At 35.2% G+C, this 24,259-nt stretch overlaps 1 protein-coding gene across 2 annotated transcripts in view; it reads left to right on the forward strand.

Annotated features, from left to right (window-relative positions):
- Window positions 1–24,022, forward strand: part of LOC144254839 (cytochrome P450 2C18) — a 38,994-nt gene extending 14,972 nt beyond the window's left edge. The window contains exons 6-9 of one of the 2 annotated variants that reach the window (XM_077798417.1): window positions 2,212–2,353; window positions 9,151–9,359; window positions 21,525–21,666; window positions 23,493–24,022. In XM_077798417.1, the coding sequence (XP_077654543.1) occupies window positions 2,212–2,353; window positions 9,151–9,359; window positions 21,525–21,666; window positions 23,493–23,674 (675 nt within the window). In that variant the 3' untranslated portion in view covers window positions 23,675–24,022. The remainder of the gene's footprint in view (window positions 1–2,211; window positions 2,354–9,150; window positions 9,360–21,524; window positions 21,667–23,492) is intronic. The other variant, XM_077798418.1, reaches the window with a different exon arrangement.
- Window positions 24,023–24,259: the final 237 nt, after the last annotated feature.

Here is a 24,259-nt window from a genome sequence, read left to right on the forward strand (position 1 = left end):
ATCAGTTATTGCAGGATATATTTTAGTTTTCCTAATAATTTTTCTTTAACTCAATAGTTGTTCTGGTATATCTTGTCTAATTTCCATGCATTTGTGATTTCTAGCCTTGATTCCTCTCATTATTGATATTTAGATTCATACCTTTGTGGTCTGAAGAGATAATTTGATAAAGTTTCAGTCTTTTTAATTTTGTTAAGACTAGTTTTGTGGCCTAATCCATGATCTACCTGGGAGAATGTTCCATGTGCACTTGAGTAGGTTGAGCATACCACTGTTGGATAGAATGCTTTTTATGTCTATTAAGTCCATTTGGTCTAAAGTGTAGTCCAATATATTTATACTGAATTTTTGTCTGTATTATCTATCTGTTGTTAAAAGTGAGATACTCCTATTTTGGTGTTGTAATCTATGCATTCCCTCAGATCTCTTAATGTTTAGTTTAAATGTTTACATGCTCCAATGTTGGATGCATATATATTTATAATTGTCATATCTTCTTGATGAATTAGTCAATTTATCACTTCATAATGACCTTCTTTGTCTCTTTTTAGTGTTTGACCCAGTGTTTTGTCTGGTGTAGATGTAGTTATCCCTGCTGTCTTTTGGTTTTCATTTTATTGAATGTCTTTTTCAATCCCTTCACTTTCAGCCGGAGTGTTCTTGAAGGTGAAGTAGAGTCTTATCTATGTATCATGTAGTTGGGTCTTTTTTTTTTTTCAGAAATGTTGTTAGTTTTTTTTGTTCTTTTTAATATCTTTGTTTTATTTATTTATTTATTTTAAAAAATGTGGTGCTGAGGATTGAAGCCAGTGCTCCACCACTGAGCTACAACCCCAGCCCCTTGGGTCTTATTTATTAATGCAATCTCCTCATCGTGAAATTGGGATCAGGTGTTTATATTTAACTCTCTCTCTCTACTAATCTAGGGGGAGGATCCACAAATGCCTGCACTCAAATTCCAATCATTCTCTCTGATCCTGGGCAGATAGTTGCTGGAAGTGGGCTTACTGTATATTCTTCTCTTTGTTTTCTGTGATTTAAGGACACAACCAGAGCTAGTTGATTAAGGAAGTGGTCCCTTAGGTGAAAGCTATAGAAATTGTGATGCTCAGTGCATAGACAAGCCCCTTCCAGTGCAAATGGGTCGACTTGTTTTTATTATGGGGAGAGGAGGCATCATGAGGGAAGACTAAGGAAGTACCAAGCTCTTCTCAGGCTGTCAGAAATCTACTTGTTGGGTTGGTTAGCTCCCTGATGCAGACTAATTAGAAGCTCAGCTGTGAGTGGCAGCAGTTGGCAGGGTATGCTGGCACATCTCTTCCAGATAGGAACTTTGACTTTTATGCCCTATCTGCCTCAATTATTGGGTATAAATCCCCTGGGAATGCTTGTGCTCCTATATAAAACCACTTCCCCACCCCCCTGTGGTCTAGAGAGGCTCCTATATGCCTAATTCTTCCACTCCTAGAGTTAGTAAATTTTGAGTAAACTGGGAGGAACCTTTGAATTAGGGTGTTATGATTGTGGTCCAAACCTGCCGCTCCTCTGGGTGTTGGGGATTTCATCCCAGATTCTGTGGTACAGTGTTTGGAGTGGGATTAGGCATAAGTATACAAGAGTTTTTCCTACTTGTTAGATGTAGAAATTTTCACTTCACTTGATTCTGAGTTTATCTCACAGGTAGTTGATATAGAAATAGATGTTTACTTAGTGCATGCATGTGTAAAGGGAGAGTCAGGAGCCTTTTATTCTGCCACATTGCAGAATTGCAAACTCTTTTTTTTTTTTCTGGCTTATAACATTTTTTTTTCAAGATTTGGCTCTAACATAAACATTTCTATTAATTAAAATTGTGTGTGTATATAAACAGGAGAAAACCCAGTTTAACAATGGCTTCACAAAATAGTGTATTTATTTCACATATAAGGAGTCTCATGTTGATTACTCTAGAACTAGTGCACTAGCCCTGAAGCATTATGGACTCAGGTGCTTGTCATTTTTCATTACTACATTTTGTACATGAGCTACCTTCTCCTCCTCTTCCTTTGTGGTGCTATATTCACTGCTACACTATGTGATTATTACAATTTTAATACTAAATTCTGTATTGTTGAAGTTTTCTCTTCTTTAGAACAACCTGAGTTATTTGGTTTCACTATAATAAATATGCTGGAAAGTTGTCAAATAATGAAATAATCATGTAATTCCCAGGAAAAGGACAATCAACAAACTGAATTTACCATTGAAAACTTGTTAACCACTGTAACTGATGTGTTTGGAGCGGGAACGGAGACAACAAGTACCACTATGAGATATGGACTTTTGCTCCTGCTGAAGCATACAGATATCACAGGTATGACCACATACAGTGAGCAGGGTGAATTTCAGAAAGATGTGAAGACACTGAGAGTGTCTTCCATCATGGGTCTCTGAGAAGCTCCAGTATTAAAATTTCTGTGCCACTAGCTATAATTTGTGCAAATATAATGAAGGTATAAAAATAAGATAATTGGGGCTGGAGTTGTGGCTCAGTGGTAAAGTGCTCATCTAGCACGTGTGAGGCTCTGGGTTCAATCCTCAGCACCATAAAAATAAACAAATAAAATGAGGGTATTGTGTTCAATTACAATTAAAAATAAATATTAAAAAAGAAAAAAAGATAATTTTTCAAAATAGGTGAGCAGAAGCAAAGGCATAGAGCTTGAGGTGTTAGTGAGAAAGTAATCTGTGGAAAGAAAGTACTCTGGGTAAAGCATCTAGTACAAGCATAATGGACTGGACTAAGCTTATGTATTGTTTTTCTGAGTAACAGACCACCCCCCCTTTTTTTTTTAAATTTTTGGTACCAGGAATTGAACACAGGGGCATTTTGAGACAGGGTCTCATTAGGTTGATCATAGCCTTGCTTAGTTGCTGAGGCTGGCTTCAAAGCTGTCATATTCCTCCCTTAGACTCCCAAGCTGCTAGATTCATGAACATGCAGCACCATGCCTGGCAACAGACTGCTTTCAATGGTGTCTTAGCCCATATTTTTTTTGTCTATAACAAAATACCTGAAACTGAGTACTTTATAGAGAAAAGAGGTTTATTAGTTGCCATTCTGGAGGTTTGAGACCATGACATTGACATCTGCTCAGCTCTAGTGAGGGTCTCCTGGTGGATGGCATTAGAGTTGTGTGAACACATATGAGGGTGATAAGTGGCCCATGCAGAAGGGAGATTCAGGGTAAGAAGTAGACTTTCTTATAACAACCCATTCTCTTGGAAGGTAATTTACTCTGTGAGGCCACTTAACACCTTCTTAGGGTAGAACTCCTATGTCCTAATTACCTCCCTTTAGGCCCCAGCTCTTAAAGGTTTCAGTTTGTCTCATTGCTACATTGGGGACCAAGCTTCTAGCACATGACACTTCAGGAGAACCACTGAAACCCTATCAAAACCATAGTAGTATATTCTTAAAGAGCTTTCCTTATTCTGAAAACAAAGTATTCTAATGCTGGTGCAGGGAAGACAGAAATTTATTTAAGCACAGTAGATATTCTAGAAATGTGATGAGACAGCCTGAGAATATTTATAGCCTTGGGATTATTTTAAAAGGTTAGATTTATAAGAAAGGTATTTCCTATTGAGGGAGAAGATGTGCCCAAGGAATTTTATTATTCTAGGATTCTGAGTGCAGAAAAAATATATCTGTCAAGATAAGAATTTTTCTTGGATCAATACTTTTTTTCTTTAAAAAATACTTACCATTTAAAAAAATGATTTGCCTTTAAAAGACTCTGGTTCTGCATAGTAGATTAGCCACACCCTTTACATTTTTCTGGGATAGATGATGACAAATTAATTACAAATGAAAATTACTCCTATTGAAATTAGAGAAGTACAGGAAACAGCTAACAAGTCTTTAGCAAACTTTAGAGACACAAAGAGCAGATGGCAAGTGACAATGTTTTGGTAGGACACTGCAGTTATAACCTTAATTCACAAGAAGATTCATCGCGTATGCAGGCTAATTTTGTCCCTGCAATTCCCCATACAGCTCAGTATTTGGAAGAGCCAAGTGGCAAAGAAAGTAGAGGGAGAATGAAGCAGGAAACAGGAGGCTCTTCCCCTGGCTCCTTCCTCATCTTTCTTTATCAGTGATTTTATTTCCCCCCCTGGAGCAAAGGGAGGCTAACTCTCTAAAGGAAATGGAATCTTAAGAGGTTCAGCACGCAGCGACACAGAAAAAGGCAGAGAAAGAATGAGGTGCAGGCTGAAAAGAAGGGTTAAGGAAGAATTCACTCAAATTCCAAGGTCCTTAGCTCTGTCTCCATTATGCTTCTGAAATTCAGCAGCCAGATATAAACTCCAGAGAATGAGTAGTGCCAGTGGAAAGACCTCTCTATTTTTTTTTTTGCTAACTATAAAGAAAATGTTCACTGAATGTCCAGAAAAAGGAATGTAATGAAAATATCCACCCATGGAATTTCAGAACACTACACTTAAGGGAGAAATTACCAATACTTCTAGAGATAAATCAAGTAATTATATAAAGATTAAGAATCAGAATGGCATTAAAATTCGCACAAACAGCTGTCAGCTTGTGTACTCATAGACAAAGGATAGCTTCAGATTTACAAACTGATGAAAAAATTTACTCTCCAGTCTTCTTTTAGTCTGATGACTATTTTCTTTGCTGTGCAGAAGTTTTTATTTTGATATCATCTCATTTGTCTATTTTTGCTTTTGTTTTCTGTTCCTTTGTGGTCTTGTCCAAAAAATCCTTGCCAATTCTGATGTTCTAAAACATTTCCCTTATATTTTCTTCCACTAATTTAATAGTTTCAGGTCTTATATTTAAGTCTTTAATCCATTTTGAGTTGAATTTTGTAAACATTGAGAGACACAGGTCTAGTTTCAGTCTGTGGCATGTGGATACCCAATTTGTATTTATTGAGAAGACTGCCTTTTTCCCAATGATTGTTTTTATTACTTTTGTGAAAAATCAGTTGACTGTAGAGGAATGAGTTTACTTCTAAGATGTTTATTCCATTCTATTGGTCTCTGTGTCTGTTTTCATGCCAATACCACACTGTTTGGTTCCTTCAATCATGTAGCATATTTTGAATTCGGGCAGTGTAATGCTTCCTGTTTTTGCTTAAGCTGACTTTGGCACAAGGTGCTGGGTGTGGTGGTGCATGCCTGTAATCCCAGAAGTTTGGGAGGCTGATAAGGAGGATTGTGAGTTCAAAGCCAGCCTCAGCAACAAGGAGGAGGCTGAGGCAGGGATTGTGAGTTCAACACCAGCTTCAGCAAAAGTGAGGCTTGAAGCAACTCAGTGAAACCCTGTCTCTAAATAAAACACAAAATGGGGCTGAGGATGTGGCTTGCTGGTTGAGTGCCCCTGAGTTTAAACTCCAGTACCCTCTCCCTCCCCCAAAAGATGACTTTGGTTATTTAGGGTGTTTGTGTGTATGTGTGTTTTCATTCAAATTTTAGGCTTGTTTTTTTTTTTTCTTTCTAGTTTCTATGAAGAACACCACTGGGTGTTTTCATAGAGACTGCACTAAACCTGTAGATTGCTTTAGGTACTATGACATTTAAAAAATATTGATTCTTCTAATCCATGAACACAGAATGTCTTTCTAATTTTTTAAATTAGTTGTTCAAAACATTACAAAGCTCTTGACATATCATATTTCATACATTTGATTCAAGTGGGTTATGAACTCCCATTTTTACCCCGTATACAGATTGCAGAATCACATCGGTTACACATCCACGTTTTTACATACTGCCATACTAGTGTCTGTTGTATTCTGCTGCCTTTCCTATCCTCTACTATTCCCCCTCTTTCCAATTTTTTGTGTGTCCTTTTCAATTATTTTCATCAATGTCTTATAGTTTTCATTGTATGATCTTTTACCTTTTCGGTTAAATTTATTCCTAGATATTTTGTTTAATTTTTTGAAGCTATTATAAGTGGGATTTCTGTCTTGCTTTTTATTTCGGATAATTTACTATTGGCATATAGCAGCACTACTGATTTTTGTGTTTTATATTCTACAACCTTGTTTAATTCATTTTTTTTCTAACTTTCGTTTTTTTTTGGTGTGTAGAATCTTTGGATTTTCTATGTGTGAGATCATGTTATCTGCAAACAGTGATAATTAGAAAATTAGAATTCCCTTTTCCAACTTGGAGGACATTTTTTTCTTTCTCTTGCTTGAATAATCTGGCTAGGACTTTTAGTACTATGTTGAAAAGTGATAAGTAGGTATCCAGATCTTAGAAACATTTAGCTTTTTCCTCATTCAGTGTCATGCAGTATAATTGAGATGATCAAATGGTTTTAGTTCTTTGTTGTGCTGATATTTTGTTTCATATTATTGATTTGCAAATACTGAATCATATTTGCTTCTCTGAATCCCACTTGATCATGGTGAGTAATCTTTTAAACGTGTATTTTTTTTTATGTACCCTTATCTGATTTTGGTATTAGGGTAATGCTAGCCTTGTAAAAGATGCTTGGAGAAATTCTCTCCTCTTCAATGTTTGGGAACAAATTAAGAATTATTGAACATCTTTAAGTGTTTGGTAGAATTAGCAGTGAAATAATCTGATCCTGGGTTTCTCTTTGATGGGGAACTTTTTAATTGTGGATTCAATCTGGATACTTTTTATTGGTCTGCTTAGGTTTTCTATTTCTTCAAGATTCAATGTTGGTAAGATGTATATGTCCAGAAATTTGTCCAATTGTTTTTTTTTAGTTTGCCAAATTTGTTGTGGATAGTTATTAATAATAGTCTCTAATGATTTTTTTATATATCTGTCGAGTCAGTTGTAATGTCTCCCTTTTCATCTTTGTTTTTATTTATTCATGTCTTTGTTCTCTTTTTGTTAGACTATCTCAGAGTTTTTCAACTTTTTCTTTTTGAAGAATTAGCTTTTTGTTTCATTGATCCTTGTCATTTTTTTAGTCTCTATTTATTTCTGCTCTGATCTTTATTCTTTCTTTCCTTTTCCTAATTTTGTTTGTTCTTGTTTTTTTTAGTTCCTTGAGATGCAATAGTAGGCTGTTTATTTGAGATTTTTCTGATTTAAAAATAATTTATTGGTTCATAATAATTATACATAATAGTGAGTTTCATCATGCCATATGTGTGTGTGCACACAATGTAATTTGATCAATATTATCCCCCCAGTGTCTTTCCTTTCCTTTTCTCCCTCTTTTCCTGACTTGCATGCTCTACTCTATTGATATACCATTATTATTATTATTATTATTATTATTGTGGGATTTGAACCCAGAGGCACTTTACTACTGAGCTACATCCCCACTCCATTTTATTTTTTATTTTTGAGACAGGGTCTTGTTAAGTTACTGAAGCTGGCTTTGAACTTATGATCTCCTGCTTCATTCTCTAGAGTTGCTGGGATTACAGGTGTGCATCTTGTGTCCAGCATCCCTTCTATTTCTTTCTGCTTGATTATTGTAGGTATTGGTTGCTATAAATATTTAATTTGTTTAAAGAAATTTTATTTCCCTTTGATTTCACCCTTGACCCATTGGTTGTTTATAGTAAATTATTTAATTTCCATTTATTTATATAATTTTGAAAGTTTTGAGTACTATGAACTCTAATGCATTCTGCTGTCATGTATAATAAATTAGAACAAATTAATAGATTAATAAAAATCAGAAAAATATGCTAGTCAATTCACAATTGCTAGACTGTGGAACCAACCCAGATGCCCTTCAATAGATGAATGGATAAAAAAAATGTGGCATTTATACACCATGGAATATTACACAGCACTAAAAAATGACAAATCATGGATTTTGCAGGGAAATGGATGGCACTAGAGCAGATTATGCTTAGTGAAGCAAGCCAATCCCTAAAAAACAAATACCAAATGTCTTCTTTGATATAATGAGAACAACCAAGAACAGAACAGGGAGGAAGAGCAGGAAGAAAATCAACATTAAACAGATACACTAGGTGGGAGGGAAAGGGAGAGAAAAGGGAAATTGCATGGTAAAGGAGGGAGACCCTCATTGTTATATAAAATCACGCATAAGAGGTTGCGAGGGGAACGGGCAAATAAACAAGGAGAGAAATGAAATACAGTAGATGGGGTAGAGAGAGAAGATGGGAGGGGAGGGGAGGGGGGATAGTAGAGGATAGGAAAGGTAGCAGAATACAACAGTTACTAATAGGGCATTATGTAAAAATGTGGATGTGTAACAGATGTGATTCTGCAATCTGTATTTGGGGTAAAAATGGGAGTTCATAACCCACTTCAATCTAATGTATGAAACATATGTCAAGAGCTTTGTAATGTTTTGAACAACCAATAAAAAAAAATACCCAACAAGAAAAAAAAAAAAGAAAAATATGCTAGTAAAAAAAAACTCTACATGTGCTCTCCATTTATCCTCACATTTAACATTCTTAAAGTCCCTTTTTATGTCTTTATATGTTTTTATTTTCTCACAAAGATACTAGAGTTTATACTTTATCCAAATATCTGAAATCAAGTAAACTAAAGTAATAGGCTCCAAAATCAGGATAACTCATATACAAAGATGAGAATGTGCTGGGCCCCAGATCGAGGGAGTAGCCACTTCAGGATGGACAAGGTGATACTAGAGGTGGGAAGGGAATCAGTTTAATTTGATGCATTTTGCTCAGAATGTTTGTATTTATTGTATTAATTTGATATGAAGTTAATTCTTTTTTATTATTTTATTTTTTATTTATTAATTCATTTAAGAAAATTCTTATATGGTGCTAAGATTTGAACCCAGTACCTCACTCATGCTAGGCAAGCAATCTGCCACAGAGCTACAGCCCTAGCCCATGAAATTAATTCTTATTTTGTGTTTTTTTTCCTACAAGGACAGTAATTTCTTCAGTTCATAATGTGCTAAATATTTATATAATTCAAGTTTTTTTAATCATTTCTATTTTTATTGCTATCTTATATGCTATTGTGAATGTGTTTACAGATTTGTCTTAATGCCTACTTTGGAAGAGAGTTGTGTGTATCTGTAAAAGCAAATCTAGATATAATTATGGCTTTATAATACTGTTGGCACACCATTATGCTTCCTGTAGTCCTGAAATGTTATGACAAATATGCCATTTTCTCCTTTTCCTTCAGTTCTTAATTTTGTCTTATCAGCTAAAGTCCAAGAAGAGATTGACCAAGTGATTGGCAGACACCGCAGCCCTTGCATGCAGGACAGGAGCCGCATGCCCTACACAGAGGCTGTATTACACGAGATCCAGAGATACATTGATCTCATCCCCACCAGTCTGCCGCATGCAGTGACTTGTGATGTTAAATTTAGAAACTACTTCATCCCCAAGGTGAGCTTGTCTCTTACACTGTGCTTCAATCCTCTTAAAGTTCCCAATTTTAGTGTATGTTTCTGATCCTTTATCAACACTAGATGAGGTAAGTGCAAAACTCATGTGTGGCAGCTAATTAATCTGCTGTTTTCAGTTTGGGTTTATAAAGTTATATAACAAGTCTTGATTTGTGTCTTACAAACTTTTTCTGTTAATTTTTTGGCTGCACTTAGGTGTTCACATTTTAAAATATGTATCAAAAGTATGAGTTTGTTGGGCTGGGATTGTGGCTCAGCGATAGAGCGCTCGCCTAGCAAGGGTGGGACCCAGGTTTGATTCTCAGCACCACATAAAAATAAAGGCATTGTGTTGTGTCCATCTACAAAAAAAAAAAAAAGAAAAAGAAGAAAGAAAAGAAAAAAAAAGATTCTCTCTCTCTCTCTAAGAAAAAAAAAAGTATGAGTTTGTCGATTTCCCAAAACGTGTTTGCTTATTTATTAGTGACATTAAATCTATAAATATGTTTGGAAAGCATGTTTTGCTGTGTTGAATCTTTCAGTTCATGCATATAATTATGCTCCCAATTCATTTAGGCTTTCTTTAATTTTCTCAATATTGTTTTGTTTTCAATGCAGTGGCTTTCCTATCTTCCTTTGTCCCAAAATAAATGATATTTTTGATGTTAATATGACTTGTATACTTTTAAAAATACCTTCTTTATTTCTTTGTTTCTGGTATATGGAGATAAAATTTACATGTGAGGACTTTACATCTAGAAACCTTGCTAAATTCACTTATCATTGCTAACAATTTGTAGATTGATTTATAATTTTTGTGTATAGGATTCTGTGATCTGGCTTAATATTTGTTTTATTTGCCCTATTCTTTTACTTTTATGTCTTCTTTTTAATCAAAATGCATGTACAATTTGATCAATTATATTCTCTATATCTGTCAATATTGCCATATATTTGGTCTCCCTCTGCATATAGAATAACTATATAGGTGTTTGTGTTTGTATGTATTTAAAAAATTCATACACCCACCCACAGTTCAGTTTGAATTGCTACATTTTGCTCAGAGTGTTTGTATTTATATTTATCATTAGTCTCCAATATTTTTTTTTCTCAAATTTTCTTTTTCATATTTTTGGCATCAGGATAGTGATGGCTTTGCAAAATAAGGTATGTAATATTCCCTGCTGTGGTATATTCAATTGCTTTTACTCCATTATCTGTACTTTTTTGTGTTCATTTGCTTTACAGTGACAAATAAGTTTTGTTTTGGTGTTAATTATTACATTTGAACAAATGCAGAATCTTAGATGAGGTTTATTTGTTCATAAAGTACTTGTCTCTCCTCCACTCAGCAGATGAATTCTTCCCTTCTTGCAGAATATAATACGAAAAATTGACTGTAGCCATTAGCTAACCTTTCTGATCATGTAGGGTGTTTTCCAGGAATGTAAGGATGGTTCAATATATAATCAATAAATGTAATACATCATATCAACAAAATGAAGGACAAAAAACCCATATGATTTTCTCAATAGGTACAGAAAAGCCTTTGATAAAATTCAACATCCCCTTATGATCAAAAGCCTTCAACAAATTAGATAAAGAATGAATGTACATCAGCATAATAGAGGCTAAATATGATAGAACCACAACAACATCACATTGAATGGGGAAGAGCTGAAATCATGTCCCATAAGATCAGGATGCCTGCTTTTGCTATTCTTAGTCAACATAGCTGAGAGCAAGTCAGCAAAAGAAAGGCATCCAAATAAAAAGAAAATAAGAGGTCAAATTATCCTCTGTTTGCAGATATGATTTTATACAGAGAAAAATCTGAAACTCTCCAGTTAGGTCTGACAAATTCAGAAAAGTTGCAGGATAAAAATCAACATACAAAATCGTATACATATATGATATATTATATAGCATACATGTGCATTTATATATATGCACCTATTTTTAGGTGAATTATGTGTATTAAAAAACTGGACTGATTTCTAAACTATATGAACCTTTCACAAAAGAAGTTTTGATAGTGGAATTATGTCAAACTAAAAAGCTTCTCTTTAGCCAAGGAAATGATTAACAGAGTGAGGAAATGAACAGTTGAGAAAGTATTTTAAAACTATTTGTTCAATAAGGGATTAATATTCAGAATATGAATTTGTGATCCTCCTGCCTCAATCTCCTAAACTGCTGGGATTACAGTCTGGCTCTTATTGCTGTATCTTAAGTTTGCTCCTTTTTATTATGAATGGGATTCCATAAGGAGTATCAAACATTGGTTATTGGTTTGAAGTTCACTAATTGATGGACATTTTGTGTATTTCCAGTTTTTAACTACTTGACTACAGGTGCTATGCACATTTGCATGCAGGTTCTTATGTGGACATGTTTTCCTTTCTACTGGAGAATACCTAGGAATGGGATTTTTTGCTTACGTGGTTACTTTAGGCCAAACCACCAAATGGTATTGTGATGTGGCTGTGCTGTTTTAAATCTCCCTTCCAGGTATCCCAAACCCCTTGTCGTTGTTAGTCTTTTTGTATTTTGGCCACTGCAGTGGTACCACATTTTTGTTTTCCCTTCTATTTTCTTCATAAATAATGTTGGCTTCTTCTCATATATTGATTGGCCATTCATATATCTTCTTTGTTAATGTGTCTGTTTAAATTATATGCCTATTTTTTATTGGGTTGTTTATATTGCTATTTTTAAGTTTTTTTTTTAAATTAAAACTCATTATGGTAGATAAGTTTTGCAAATGTTTATTCTGAGTCTGTGTGACTTTTTTAAAAAATTTTTTCTTTCTTTCTTAAGAATGTCTTCAGGGGCTGGGATTGTGGCTCAGCAGTAGAGCACTCATCTAGCATGTGTGATGCCCTGGGTTCGATCCTCAGCACCACATAAAAATAAATAAATAAAATAAAAGCATTGTGTCCAAATACAACTAAAAAATAATTTAAAAAAAAAAGAATGTCTTCAAAGAGTAGAAGTTATATAATTCGATGGAGTACAATTCATCAATAACTTCTTTTATGATTTATGCTTTTGTATCCCATCTAAAATATTATTTGCCAGCACAGAGTCCTACATAATTTTCATAGTTGTACATAATGGTGGGACTCATTGCTATGTCTTCCTACATGCCTACAATAGAACAATAAATTTTAGCCAATATCATTCCCTAGCATTGTCTCTTTCCCACACTCCCTTCCTTTTACATACTTACTCTTTGCCATTTTCTTTAAGTTTTATAGTTTTAACTATTACATTTAGGTCTATGTATCTTTAAAAGATTTTTTTTGTGCTGTGAAGTAATGATGTTCTTCATTTCTTTTTATAAATATCCACTTGTCTCAGCATCATTTGCTGAAAATATACCTCATTTTGTATTTTTTTAAGAAAGAAAGAGGAGAGAGAGAGAGAGAGAGAGAGAGAGAGAGAGAGAGAGAGAAGAGAGAATTTTTAAATATTTATTTTTCAGTTTTCAGTGGACACAACATCTTTATTTTATTTTATGTGGTGCTGAGGATCGAACCCAGTGCCCCGTGCATGCCAGGCGAGCGCATTAGTGCTTGAGCCACATCCCCAGCCCATCTCATTTTGTATTTTTAAGTAACATTTATCACAAATTATTTTTTGAAAATGTATAAGAGTAAATTTAGACAAGTATGTGAAAGTAGTTTTCTTTTTTCAACTTTAATTTTTTAAAAATTTTCAAATTTTATTTTAATTTTTTAATAATAAACCAACTGTGCTAAAAGTCTGTACCCATTTATTAAATCCTCTTCCTTTTTTTGATCCCAGCTGTTTTTCATTGTTTTTATAGATGTGGGAGTCTTTTTTTTTTGATCTTCATTTTGATTCAAAATGTATCTCAGTAGCAATATCTTAATCATAGTAGCTTCGTAGTAAGTCTTGATAACTGGAAAAGCAAGTCTCACATTATTCAAAATATTCTTGATTGTCCTTGGCTTTTTGTTCTTCCATATATTTAGAATCAGTTTATAAGCTCTTCAAAAAGCTCAGTGGAGCTGGGTACAGTGGTGCACACCTGTAATCCCAGTGGCTCAAAAGGCTGAGGCTGGAGGATTTTGAGTTCAAAGCTAGCCTCAGGAACTTAGCAAGGTCTTAAGTAACTTAGTGAGACTCTGTCTCTAAATAAGATATTAAAAAAGGGCTGGGGATGTGGCTCAGTGGTTAAGTGCCCCTGGGTTCAATCCCCAATACAAAAAAAAAAGAGAGGGCGGGGGAGGAGAGAGAGAGGAGAGAGAGAGAGAGAGAGAGAGAGAGAGAGAGAGAGAGAGAGAGAGAGAGAGAGAGAGAAAAGAAAAAGAAAAAAGCTTGGTGGAGATTTTATTTAATATTTTGGGGAAGAAATCCCATTTTTCTTTTTTTTCCAATTTTTTATTCTAATTTGTTATATATGACAGCAGAATGCATTACAATTCATATTACACATATAGAACAAACTTTTTTATATTTCTGGTTGTATATAAAGTATATTCACACCATTTGTATCTTCACACATGTATTTAGGGTAATGATGTCCATCTCATTCCATTGTCTTCTACCCCCGTGCTCCCTCCCTTCCCCTCCCACCTCTTTGCTCTATCTACAGTTTGTCTAATCCTCTCATGCTCTCTCTTCCAACCCCACTATGAATCAGCCTCCTTATATCAGAGAAAACATTTGGCATTTTTTTGAGGGGGATTGGCTAACTTCACTTAGCATTATCTTCTCCAGCTCCATCTTTTTACCTGCAAATGCAATGATTTTATTCTCTTTTATTGCTGAGTAAAATTCCTTTGTATATATGTACCACAGTTTCTTTATCCATTCATCTACTGAAGGGCATCTAGGTTGGTTCCACAGTTTAGCTCTTGTGAACTGTGCTGCTATAAAAATTATTGTGGCTGGGTCCCTGTAATATGCTGTTTTTAAGTCTTTTGGGTGTAGACCAAGGAGTGGGATAGCTGGGTCAAAAGGTGGCTCTAGAATTGGGGTTATGGCTCAGTGGTAGAATGCTCGCCTTGCATGTGTGAGACCCTAGGTTCGATCCTCAGCACCACATAAAAATAAATAAGTGAAATAAAAGTATTTTGTTCAATTACAACTAAAAAATAAATACTTTTAAAAAAGGTGGTTCTATTCCCAGTTTTCCAGGGAATCTCAATACTGCTTTCCATATTGGCTGCACCATTTTGCAGTCCCACCAACAAAATGCACCATTTTGCAGTCCCACAATATAGTGTGCCTTTTCCCGACATTCTCGCCAACACTTATTGTTGTTTATATTCTTATTAGCAGTCATTCTGACTGGAGTGAGATAAAATCATAGAGTAGTTTTACTTTGCATTTCTCTAATTGCTAGAGATGTTGAACATTTTTTTCATATATTTGTTGATTGATTGTGTATCACCTTCTGAGAAGTGTCTGTTCAGTTCCTTGGCCCATTTATTGATTGGGTTATTTGGTTTTTTTTTTCGAATTTAACTTTTTGAGTTTTTTATATACCCTAGAGATTAGCACTCTATCTGATGTGTAAGTAGTAAAAATTTGCTCCCAAGCTGTAGGCTCTCTAGTCATCTGATTGTTTCTTTTGTTGAGAAGAAGCTTTTTAGTTTGAATCCATCCCATTTATTAATTCTTGATTTTAATTCTTGCACTGTAGGAGTCTTATTAAGGAAGTAGGGGCTTAATATGACATGATGGATATTGGGGCCTACTTTTTCTTCTATTAGATAGATGCAGGGTCTCTGGTTTAATTCCTATGTCCTTGATTCACTTTGAGTTGAGTTTGTTCATAGTGAGAGATAGGGATTTAATTTCATTTTGTTGCATATGGATTTCCAGTTTTCCCAGCACCATTTGTTGAAGAGGCTATCTTTCTCCAATGTATGTTTTTGGCACCTTTGTCTAATATAACATAAGTGTAATTATGTGGGTTAGTCTCTGTGTCCTTTATTCTGTACCATTGGTCTACCAATCTATTTTTGTGCCAATACATGCTGTTTTTGTTACTTTTGCTCTAAAATATAGTTTAAGGTCTGGTATAGTGATGCCTTCTTCTTCATTCTTCTTCATTCTGCTTTAGCTATTCTGGGTCTCTCATTTTTCTAGATGAATTTCATCACTGTTTTTTTTCTATTTCTATGAGGAATATCATTGAAATTTTGATTGGAATTGCATTAAATCTGTATAATGCTTTTGGTAGTATGGTCATTTAGACAATATTAATTCTGCCTATCCAAGAACAAGGGAGATCTTTCCATCTTCTAAGGTCTTCTTTAATTTCTTTCTTTAGCATTCTGTAGTTTTCATTGTAGAGGTCTTTCACTTCTTTCATTAGGTTGATTCCCAAGTTTTTTATTTTTTTGAAGCTATTGTAAATGGGGTAGTTTTCCTTTCAGAGAACTTGTCACTGATATACAGAAGTGCCTTTCATTTATGGCTGTTGGTTTTGTATTCTGCTACTTTGCTGAATTCATTTACTGGTTCTAGAAGTTTTCTGGTGGAACTTTTTGGGTCTTATATGTATAGAATCATAACACCTGCAAATAGTGACAATTTGAGTTTTTTCCTATCTGTATCCCATTAATTTATTTCATCTGTCTAATCAGTCTGGCCAGTGTTTCAAGAACTAGGTTAAATAGAAGTGGTGAAAGAGGGCATCCCTGTCTTGTTCCAGTTTTTTGAGGGAATGCTTTCAATTTTTCTCCATTTAGAATGATGTTAACCCAGGGCTTAGCATAGATAGCCTTTACAATGTTGAGATAGGTTCCTGTTATCCCTAGTTTCTCTAGTGTTTTGAACATGAAGCAGAGCTGTATTTTGTTGAATGCTTTTTTTCTGTGTCTATGAAATGATCATATGATTCTTATCTTTAAGTCTATTGATGTGATAAATTACATTTATTGATTTCTGTATGTTGAACCAACCTTGCATCCCTGGGATGAATCCCACTTGATTGTGGTGTACTATCTTTTTTTAAATATTTATTTTTAAGTTTTAAGTCAACACAATATCTTTATTTTATATTTATGTGGTGCTAAGGATCAAACCCAGTGCCTCATGCATAGTAGGCGAGCACTCTACCACTGAGCCCCAACCCCAGCCCCAACTATCTTTTCGATATGTATTTTTTATTCAATTTGCCAGAATTTTACTGAGAATTTTTGCATTTCTATTCATTAGAGATATTGGTCTGAAGTTTTCTTTGATGTGTCTTTGCCTGGTTTTGGAATTAGGGTGATATTGGCCTCATGGAATGAGTTTGGAAGAGCTCCCTCTTTTTCTATTTCCTGAAATAAATGGAAGAGTATTGGTATTAGTTCTTCTTTAAAGGTCTTGTAGAACTCAGCTGTGTATCCATGTGGTCCTGGGCTTTTCTTGGTTGGTAGGCTTCTGATGGTGTCTTTTATTTCATTGATTGAAATTGATCTGTTTAAATTGTGTATATCATCCTGATTCAATTTGGGCAAATCATGTGAGTCTAGAAATTTTTCAATGCCTTTGATATTTTATATTTTATTGGAGTACAAGTTTTCAAAAATAATTTCTAATTATCTCTGGTATTTCTGTAGTGTCTGTTGTGATTTCTGTAGTGTCTTTGGCTTGAAGTCTACTTTATTTGATATGAGGATGGAAACCCCTGATTGTGAAATTTCCTTTTTCATCATGTATGTTAGTAATTTGAGTTTTCTCAGTTTTCTCTCTCCTTCTCTTTATTAGCATGGCTAAGGGTTTGTCAATTTGTTTTTTCAAAGAACCAACTTTTTGTTTGGTCAATTCTTTCAATTATTTCTTTTGTTTCAATTTCATTGATTTTAGCCCTGATTTTAATATTTCCTGTCTTCTATCACTTTTGGTGTTGATTTGTTCTTCTTTTTCTAGGGCTTCGAGATGTACTGGTAAGTCATTTATTTGTTGACTTTTTCTTCTTTTAAGGAATGAACTCTATGCAATGAACTTTACTCTTAATACTGCCTTCATAGTGTCCCAGAGATTTCAATATGTTTGTATTCTCATTCATCTCTAAGAATTTTTAAATCTCCTCCTTAATGTCTTTTGGAACCCATTGTTTATTCAGTTGCATATTATTTAGTCTCCAGAAGATGGAGTAGCTTCTATTTTTATCTTATCATTGATTTCTAATTTCATTCCATTTTGATCTGATAGATTGCAGGGTAGTATCTCTATTTTTTAAATTTTTGTTAAGAGTTGCTTTGTGGCTTAATTTATGGTCTATTTTAAAGAAGGATGCATATGCTACTGAAAATAAAGTGTATTTGTTCATTGAAGGATGAATTATTCTATATATGTCAGTTAAGTCTAAGTTATTGATTGTATTATTGAGTTTTATAGTTTCTTTGTTCAGCTTTTGTTTGGATGATCTATCCAGTGGTGAAAGAGGAGTGTTAAAAGTCATCTATAATTATTGTGTTGTTGTCTATTTGACTCTTGAACTTGAGAAGAGTTGGTTTGATGAACACAGACGCTCCATTGTTTGGGGCACATGAATTTATTATGTTTTGTTGATGAATGGTTCCCTTAAGCAGTATGAAATATCCATTTTTATACCCCTTTTGATTAACTTTGGCTTGAAGTCTACTTTATTTGATATGAGGATAGAAACTCCTGCTTGCTTCCACAGTCCATGTGAGTAGTATGATTTTTTTCAACCTTTCACATTCAGTCTGTGGGTGTCTTTTCCTATGAGATGAGTCTCTTGGAGGCAGCATATTGTTGGGTCTTTTTTTTTTTTTTTAAATCCAATATGCCAGTCTATGTCTTTGGATTGGTGAGTTTAGGCCATTAACATTCAGGGTTATTATTGAGACATAGTTTATATTCCCAGCCATTTTTGTTTATTTTAGGTATTTAACTTGACTTAGTTTCTTTTTTGATTAGTTTTTCCTTTAGTATAATATTTCCTTTTGCTGATATTTATTTTTGTTTTTCAATTCCTCTTCATGGAATATTTTGCTGAGGATATTCTGTAGTGCAGGCTTTCGTGTTGTAAATTCTTTCAACTTTTGTTTATCATGGAAGGTTTTCATTTTATCATCAAATCTAAAGCTTATTTTTGCTGGATATAAGATTCTTGGTTGGCATCCATTTTCTTTCAGAGCTTGATACAGGTTGTTCCAGAATCTTCTAGCTTTCAGGGTCTGGGTTGAAAAATCTTCATATAATCTAATTGGTTTTCCTCTATATGTACTCTGTTTCCTTTCTCTCATGGCTTTTAATATTCTCTCCTTATTCTGTATGTTGGGCATTTTCTTTATAATGTGCCTTGGTATGGGTCTATGGTAATTTTGTACATTTGGCGTTCTATAAGCCTCTTGACTTTGATTTTCCAATTCATTCTTCATGTTTGGAAAATTTTCTGATATTTCATTGAATAGATTGCTCATTCCTTTGGTTTAGAACTCTGTGCCTTCCTCTATCCCAGTAACTCTTAAATTTGGTCTTTTTATGTTATCCCATATTTCTTGAATGTTCTGCTCATGGTTTCTTACTGTTTTCACTGTGTGGTCAACATTATTTTCAAGATTATATATTTTATCTTCATTGTCTGAGGTCCTGTCTTCCAAGTTGTCTACTCTGTTGGTGATGATTTCAATTGAAAATTTAATTTAGTTTATTATTTCATTTCAAGGATTTCTGTTTTTTTTAAGAACCTTTATCTCCTTATTGAAGTAATCTTTTGTTTTCTGTATTTGTTTATGTAGCTCTTTGTCAGAGTGATTTTTTGCTGCCTGCATTTGCTCTCTTATATCATCCTTTAATTCACAGGACATTTAATTATGTACATCCTGAACACCTTCTCTGTAATTTTTTCTGCTGTGTTGGCCATGGATTCTAATAATGTGGTATCTTGATTTGTTTGGGGCACTTTCTTCCCTTGACTTTCATGTTGCTTATGTGTCTTCCTTTCTAGCACTGTGGATCTGAGGCATTATGGTGTTTACCCTATAGGCTTATAGTGCCCTTGTAAGGTTCTAATACCTCTCCTTTGAGGTTAAGGGCAATGTTAACAGATCCTAATATAAACAATATAAACCCTAAAAACAAATATTTGCTATTAAGATGTTTACAGTTTGATCACAATGTACAGAAATGGTGAATTTAATTATCATCTTGATTTATTCATATATTGACAGGCATCTGGGCTAATTCCCTGATTTGGCTAATGTGAATTGTGTTGCTATAAACATCGAAGTGAATGTATTGCTATATTATGCTGATTTTAGGGTTGTTTTTTTTTTTTTTTTTAGGATAAATGCCAAGGAGAAAATGAGTCTATTGGTAGATTTACTCTTAGTTTTTTGAGGAATTTCCACATTGCTTTCCAGAGTGGTTGTACTAATTTGTAGTGCCACTAACAATGCAGCTGCATACTCTGACACTTTTTGAAGAGTTCAATCCATGGTCATGTAAAATGTTCCTCAGCTTGATTTTGTGTGGTTGTTTTCTTGGATATTAGAAACCAGGTTTGTGTTTTGGAAAAGAACATTATATGGGTGATATCATGGATGTCCCACTGCATCAGATTGTGGCTGATGGCACATGATTTCAGTTTGTCCCATTATTGGTGCTACTAAGATTCATACTTAACATGGAGATGTCTGCCAGATCTCTTTATTGCTGAGGTTCTGATTTTAAAAGTAAAAATAAAAAATAAGTTCAGAAGGTTCTTCTTATTTAAGACATTATGAATAACCTGTTTACAAATAACTCAACCAACAATTTTTTATTTCTATTTTTAAAAAATTATTTATTTTTTCTCTTCTTCTTCTTCTTCTTATTATTATTTTGCATTACAATTCTTAATACACTTTTATACAACAATTTATTATATCTCTGTATACAAGATATGTTGACACAAAATTCACATCTTCATAGATGTATTTTGTGCAATGATGAGGGTCTCCTTCCACCATCCCTGAAATTCCCCTTCTCCCTCCCTTTCCCTCCCACTCCTCTTCCCTATCTAGAGGTAATTTTCTTCCCATGCTCTTCCTCTCTACCCCATTTTGATTCACCCCCCTTATATCAGAGAAGATATTTGACATTTGTTTTTTTGGGGGGATTGGCTAACTTCACTTAGCATAACCTGCTCTAATGCCATCCTTTTCCCTGCAAATGCCGTGATTTTATTATTTTTTAGTGCTGAGTAATATTCCATTGTTTATAAATGCCACATTTTCCCCCATCCATTCATCCATGTTATTCTATTTTAGTTGTAGATGGACACATATATTTATGTATGTATGTATGTATATATGTATGAGGTGCTGAGGACTGAACCCAGTGTCTCACATATGAGAGGCAAGTGCTCAACCAGTGAGCCACAGCCCCAGCCCTCAACCAACAGTTTTAACATTAATTGATGATCCGTGCCTGACTTGATGATCCTACCTGAATTGTTGCAAAATGATGACTTTTCTAATTTTCACCCCAGCTGTGTTTTTAAGATAGGATTCATCTGTGAAGAGTTCCTCCATGTTTGAAATCAAAATAAACATATTACATTCCAATGATAAGTGCTCAATAGGTGTTAGTGTACTTGTTAATATCTCACCAATAGTCATTTTAAATCAGACCAGATCTCTAAAAAATCCACAATTATTTATTTATTTAAATAAATAATTCTAAATACTCCTGACTTTTCAAGAGTGAGCCCAAAATTCTACTGTAAACCGTAAACCACATGTGAGATATGCAAAAACTGAATTGATGAAATAGAGCAACAGGTGGGGACAGACACCAAGGTCCCAGCTTGGTGCTAAGTAGAATTCAGAAGGTCTAGCATCCATATTCCCAAGTACTCAGCCCTACAACTGCTCACAGAGGATGCTTTTACTGCTTGTGGCCTTAAACTCTTGCTTGATTTGTCTTTCTGGAATTGTCACTTCTTTTCCTTGGACCTGGATTTCCTCAAATATAGATCAGATGAATTCCATTATTTCTTTCCATTTGACTTAATTTTTTTAAATTGTTGATGGAACTTTATTTTATTTATTTATTTATATGCAGTGCTGAGAATCAAACCCAGTGCCTCACATGTGCTAGGCAAGCGCTCTACCACTGAGCCACAACCCCAGCCCTCCATTCAACTTCTTTATTACTAATTTTATCTGTATGTTGTTTCCAGGGAACAAGAATAATAACATCACTGACTTCCGTGCTGCACGACAATAAGGAATTCCCTAATCCAGAGGTGTTCGACCCTGGTCACTTTCTGGATGAGAGTGGCAACTTTAAGAAAAGTAACTACTTTATGCCTTTCTCATCAGGTAATAAAAATTCATTTCCAGTTGTAACTTTAGGGAACAAAATAACTTTTTTAGGATCAGATGCAACTTACATGGGTGCCTCCTTTGGACCTGGTATATTTCCTCATTGTACATTATCAAATTGGAGCTCCACTCCAATACCCTTGCACTTTCCCTTATTAGTGATGCATCTTCACTACTGGGTCCCTTTGGTGGTACTTTGTGGAATATCTGACCCAGTTTTTCCAATGGATAAAGCTATGGCATAGTTTGGTTGAATTGTGCCTCTGGCTTTATCAACAATCTACTCAGCTGAAACTTCTAAGAGTATCACTCTTAGATGCCAAGTAGCCTAGCATACATAATGGGCTCTTAAGAGTCTCACTCCTGAGTTAGGAAGCAGATGAACAAACAGATCATTGTAATCATTGAAACCTGTGCTGTGAGAGAGGGAAACACAGGTTTCTGGGAGGCAGAGGGTGAAGTTGCTTTCATTCTGCTTTTTTTTTTTTTAGTATTTTTATTAGTTGTTGATGAACTTATTTATTTATTTGTTTGTATGTGGAGCTGAGAATCGAACCCAGTGCCTCACACATGCTAGGCAAGGGCTCTATCACTGAGCCACAATTCCAGCCCTCATTCTGCTTTTTTATATCCAAAAACATTCTAACAAGGTTGTCGGGAGCCACTCTGGAAATATACGCCCTTAAGTCCTGAACAAGAGATACTAAACAATTATTGTGCCCCACAATATCTTGGGCTTTACCTCTGCTCAGATAATAAGGTGTGGCTCCAGGAGTAGGCACTACCAGGTGGGATTGAGTTACACTCACCTCTTCCTTTGTAATCCTACCTCTTGCCCTTTTTGGGATAGAATGTTCCATGGAATCTCCCCTTGTATGTCTCCTATGTAAGAATAAAGAATTCCAGTGACTCTTTCCACGGACCCTTAAGGTCAGAGAGTCACCTCAGATTTTGAAAAGGTACTTCTTTTTGTGTTTCCGTGCTTCCTTTGCTGTTTTCTTAAGTTATTGGAATAGTCAGATTTGTGAACCCAGCACAAGTCGCCAGCTAGGATAGAAGGCGATACAAGGGAAAGAGGGTTGAGCTGGCTTACAGGAGGTGAGGAGCAAGGGAAGAAGAGAAGGCAGGGCACCTTACAGAAGTAATGGAGTCCAGGAGAGAATGTTTTCTATAGATCTAGGGGGTCAGAGCATACCAGGTAAATGAAGGCTGAACAAAACCTTGGGAATGTGGAAGGAGAGTCTGCAGTGATTCCAGAGCACCATCCTCTTCCTCTTCTCATGATCATGCATTTAGAATTCTGTCTCATCGTTAAATTGTGTGTGCCAAGACTCTAGACATGGAATCACCTTCATTTTTTTACTATGGATTTTGATGTCTCTGTTGGGCCTGGCACTGCCCATATCCAGATGTTAAGGATGGAGCCCTTCTTTTAAGTCACTCATATTTAGCTGGATAAAACAAAATAAGAGAAAATAGGATTTGAAGTGAGCCATGCTTCAGTGGAAGCATGACTATTATGAGAAAACTTATAGAGGGTGAGAGTCTACCACCTTCTAAGCATGCATTGTAAAGAGGATATGACAAGGACATAGGTCATGAAGGAAGTATAAGAGCAAAAACCTGTCTAGCACAGGGTGCCTGATAAAATAAGATACAAGTGGGTATCGACTGTGACTAATCTTCTGTGCATCTGTCTCTAACCATTCTGTCTTTGATCCATATACATAAATAATCATTCATTGTATAGTTACTGCATATTCTTTAAAACATTTCAGAACCTAATGTTTAAGGAGGGAAAACTCTGTGTTTGTCATCTTTAGGAAAACGTATGTGTGTGGGAGAGGGCCTGGCCCGCATGGAGCTGTTTTTGTTCCTGACCACCATTTTACAGAATTTTAAGCTGAAACCTGTGATTGACCCCAAGGACATTGACACCACCCCCATTGCCAATGCGTTTGGCCGTGTGCCACCTTTGTACCAGCTCTGCTTCATTCCTGTCTGAAGAAGGGCTACTGGCTGCTGCTATGCCATCATCACCTGCCACTTCTCCTTCTTGGAGGCATCGTTCCCCTTCTCACTCTCAAGGATACCTCCTCTCAGCTCTGCCTCACATCCCCATCCCCTCCTGATCCAGTGAACATGCAGCCTTCATTAAGAAGTGTTTTCTGGATCACTGCATAAATAAGTCTGCTATTCCCTGTACTCTGTAACTCTTGCATCGACCACCACAGGTTCTAATACTCAGTTACTAACATGTTATCATGGTAAAACTGCACAATAACTAGTCTGTGACAATTCGGAGCCATGAATTCCCTGCATGTTCTGAATAAAAAGTACTGTTGTTGCTGGATCTGTTCTCAGAAATTTATTGTTGTGCAAAATTCAGAATGAAAAACAATAGGTCAAAACCACACTGAGATAACCACTTTGCATACATGAGAATATAGCTGTTACAAGAGGGAGGGAAGGAGACTGAACAAGAATAAGGAAACAGGAGTGTTGGTGAGAATATATAGAAGTAGGAAGGCCTGTGCATATGTGGAGAATGAAAAATGATGCAGCCACTGTGAAACAGAGTACAGTGAGT

The sequence above is a fragment of the Urocitellus parryii genome, chromosome 5 (assembly GCF_045843805.1).
Source record: "Urocitellus parryii isolate mUroPar1 chromosome 5, mUroPar1.hap1, whole genome shotgun sequence".
Classification (NCBI taxonomy): domain Eukaryota; kingdom Metazoa; phylum Chordata; class Mammalia; order Rodentia; family Sciuridae; genus Urocitellus; species Urocitellus parryii.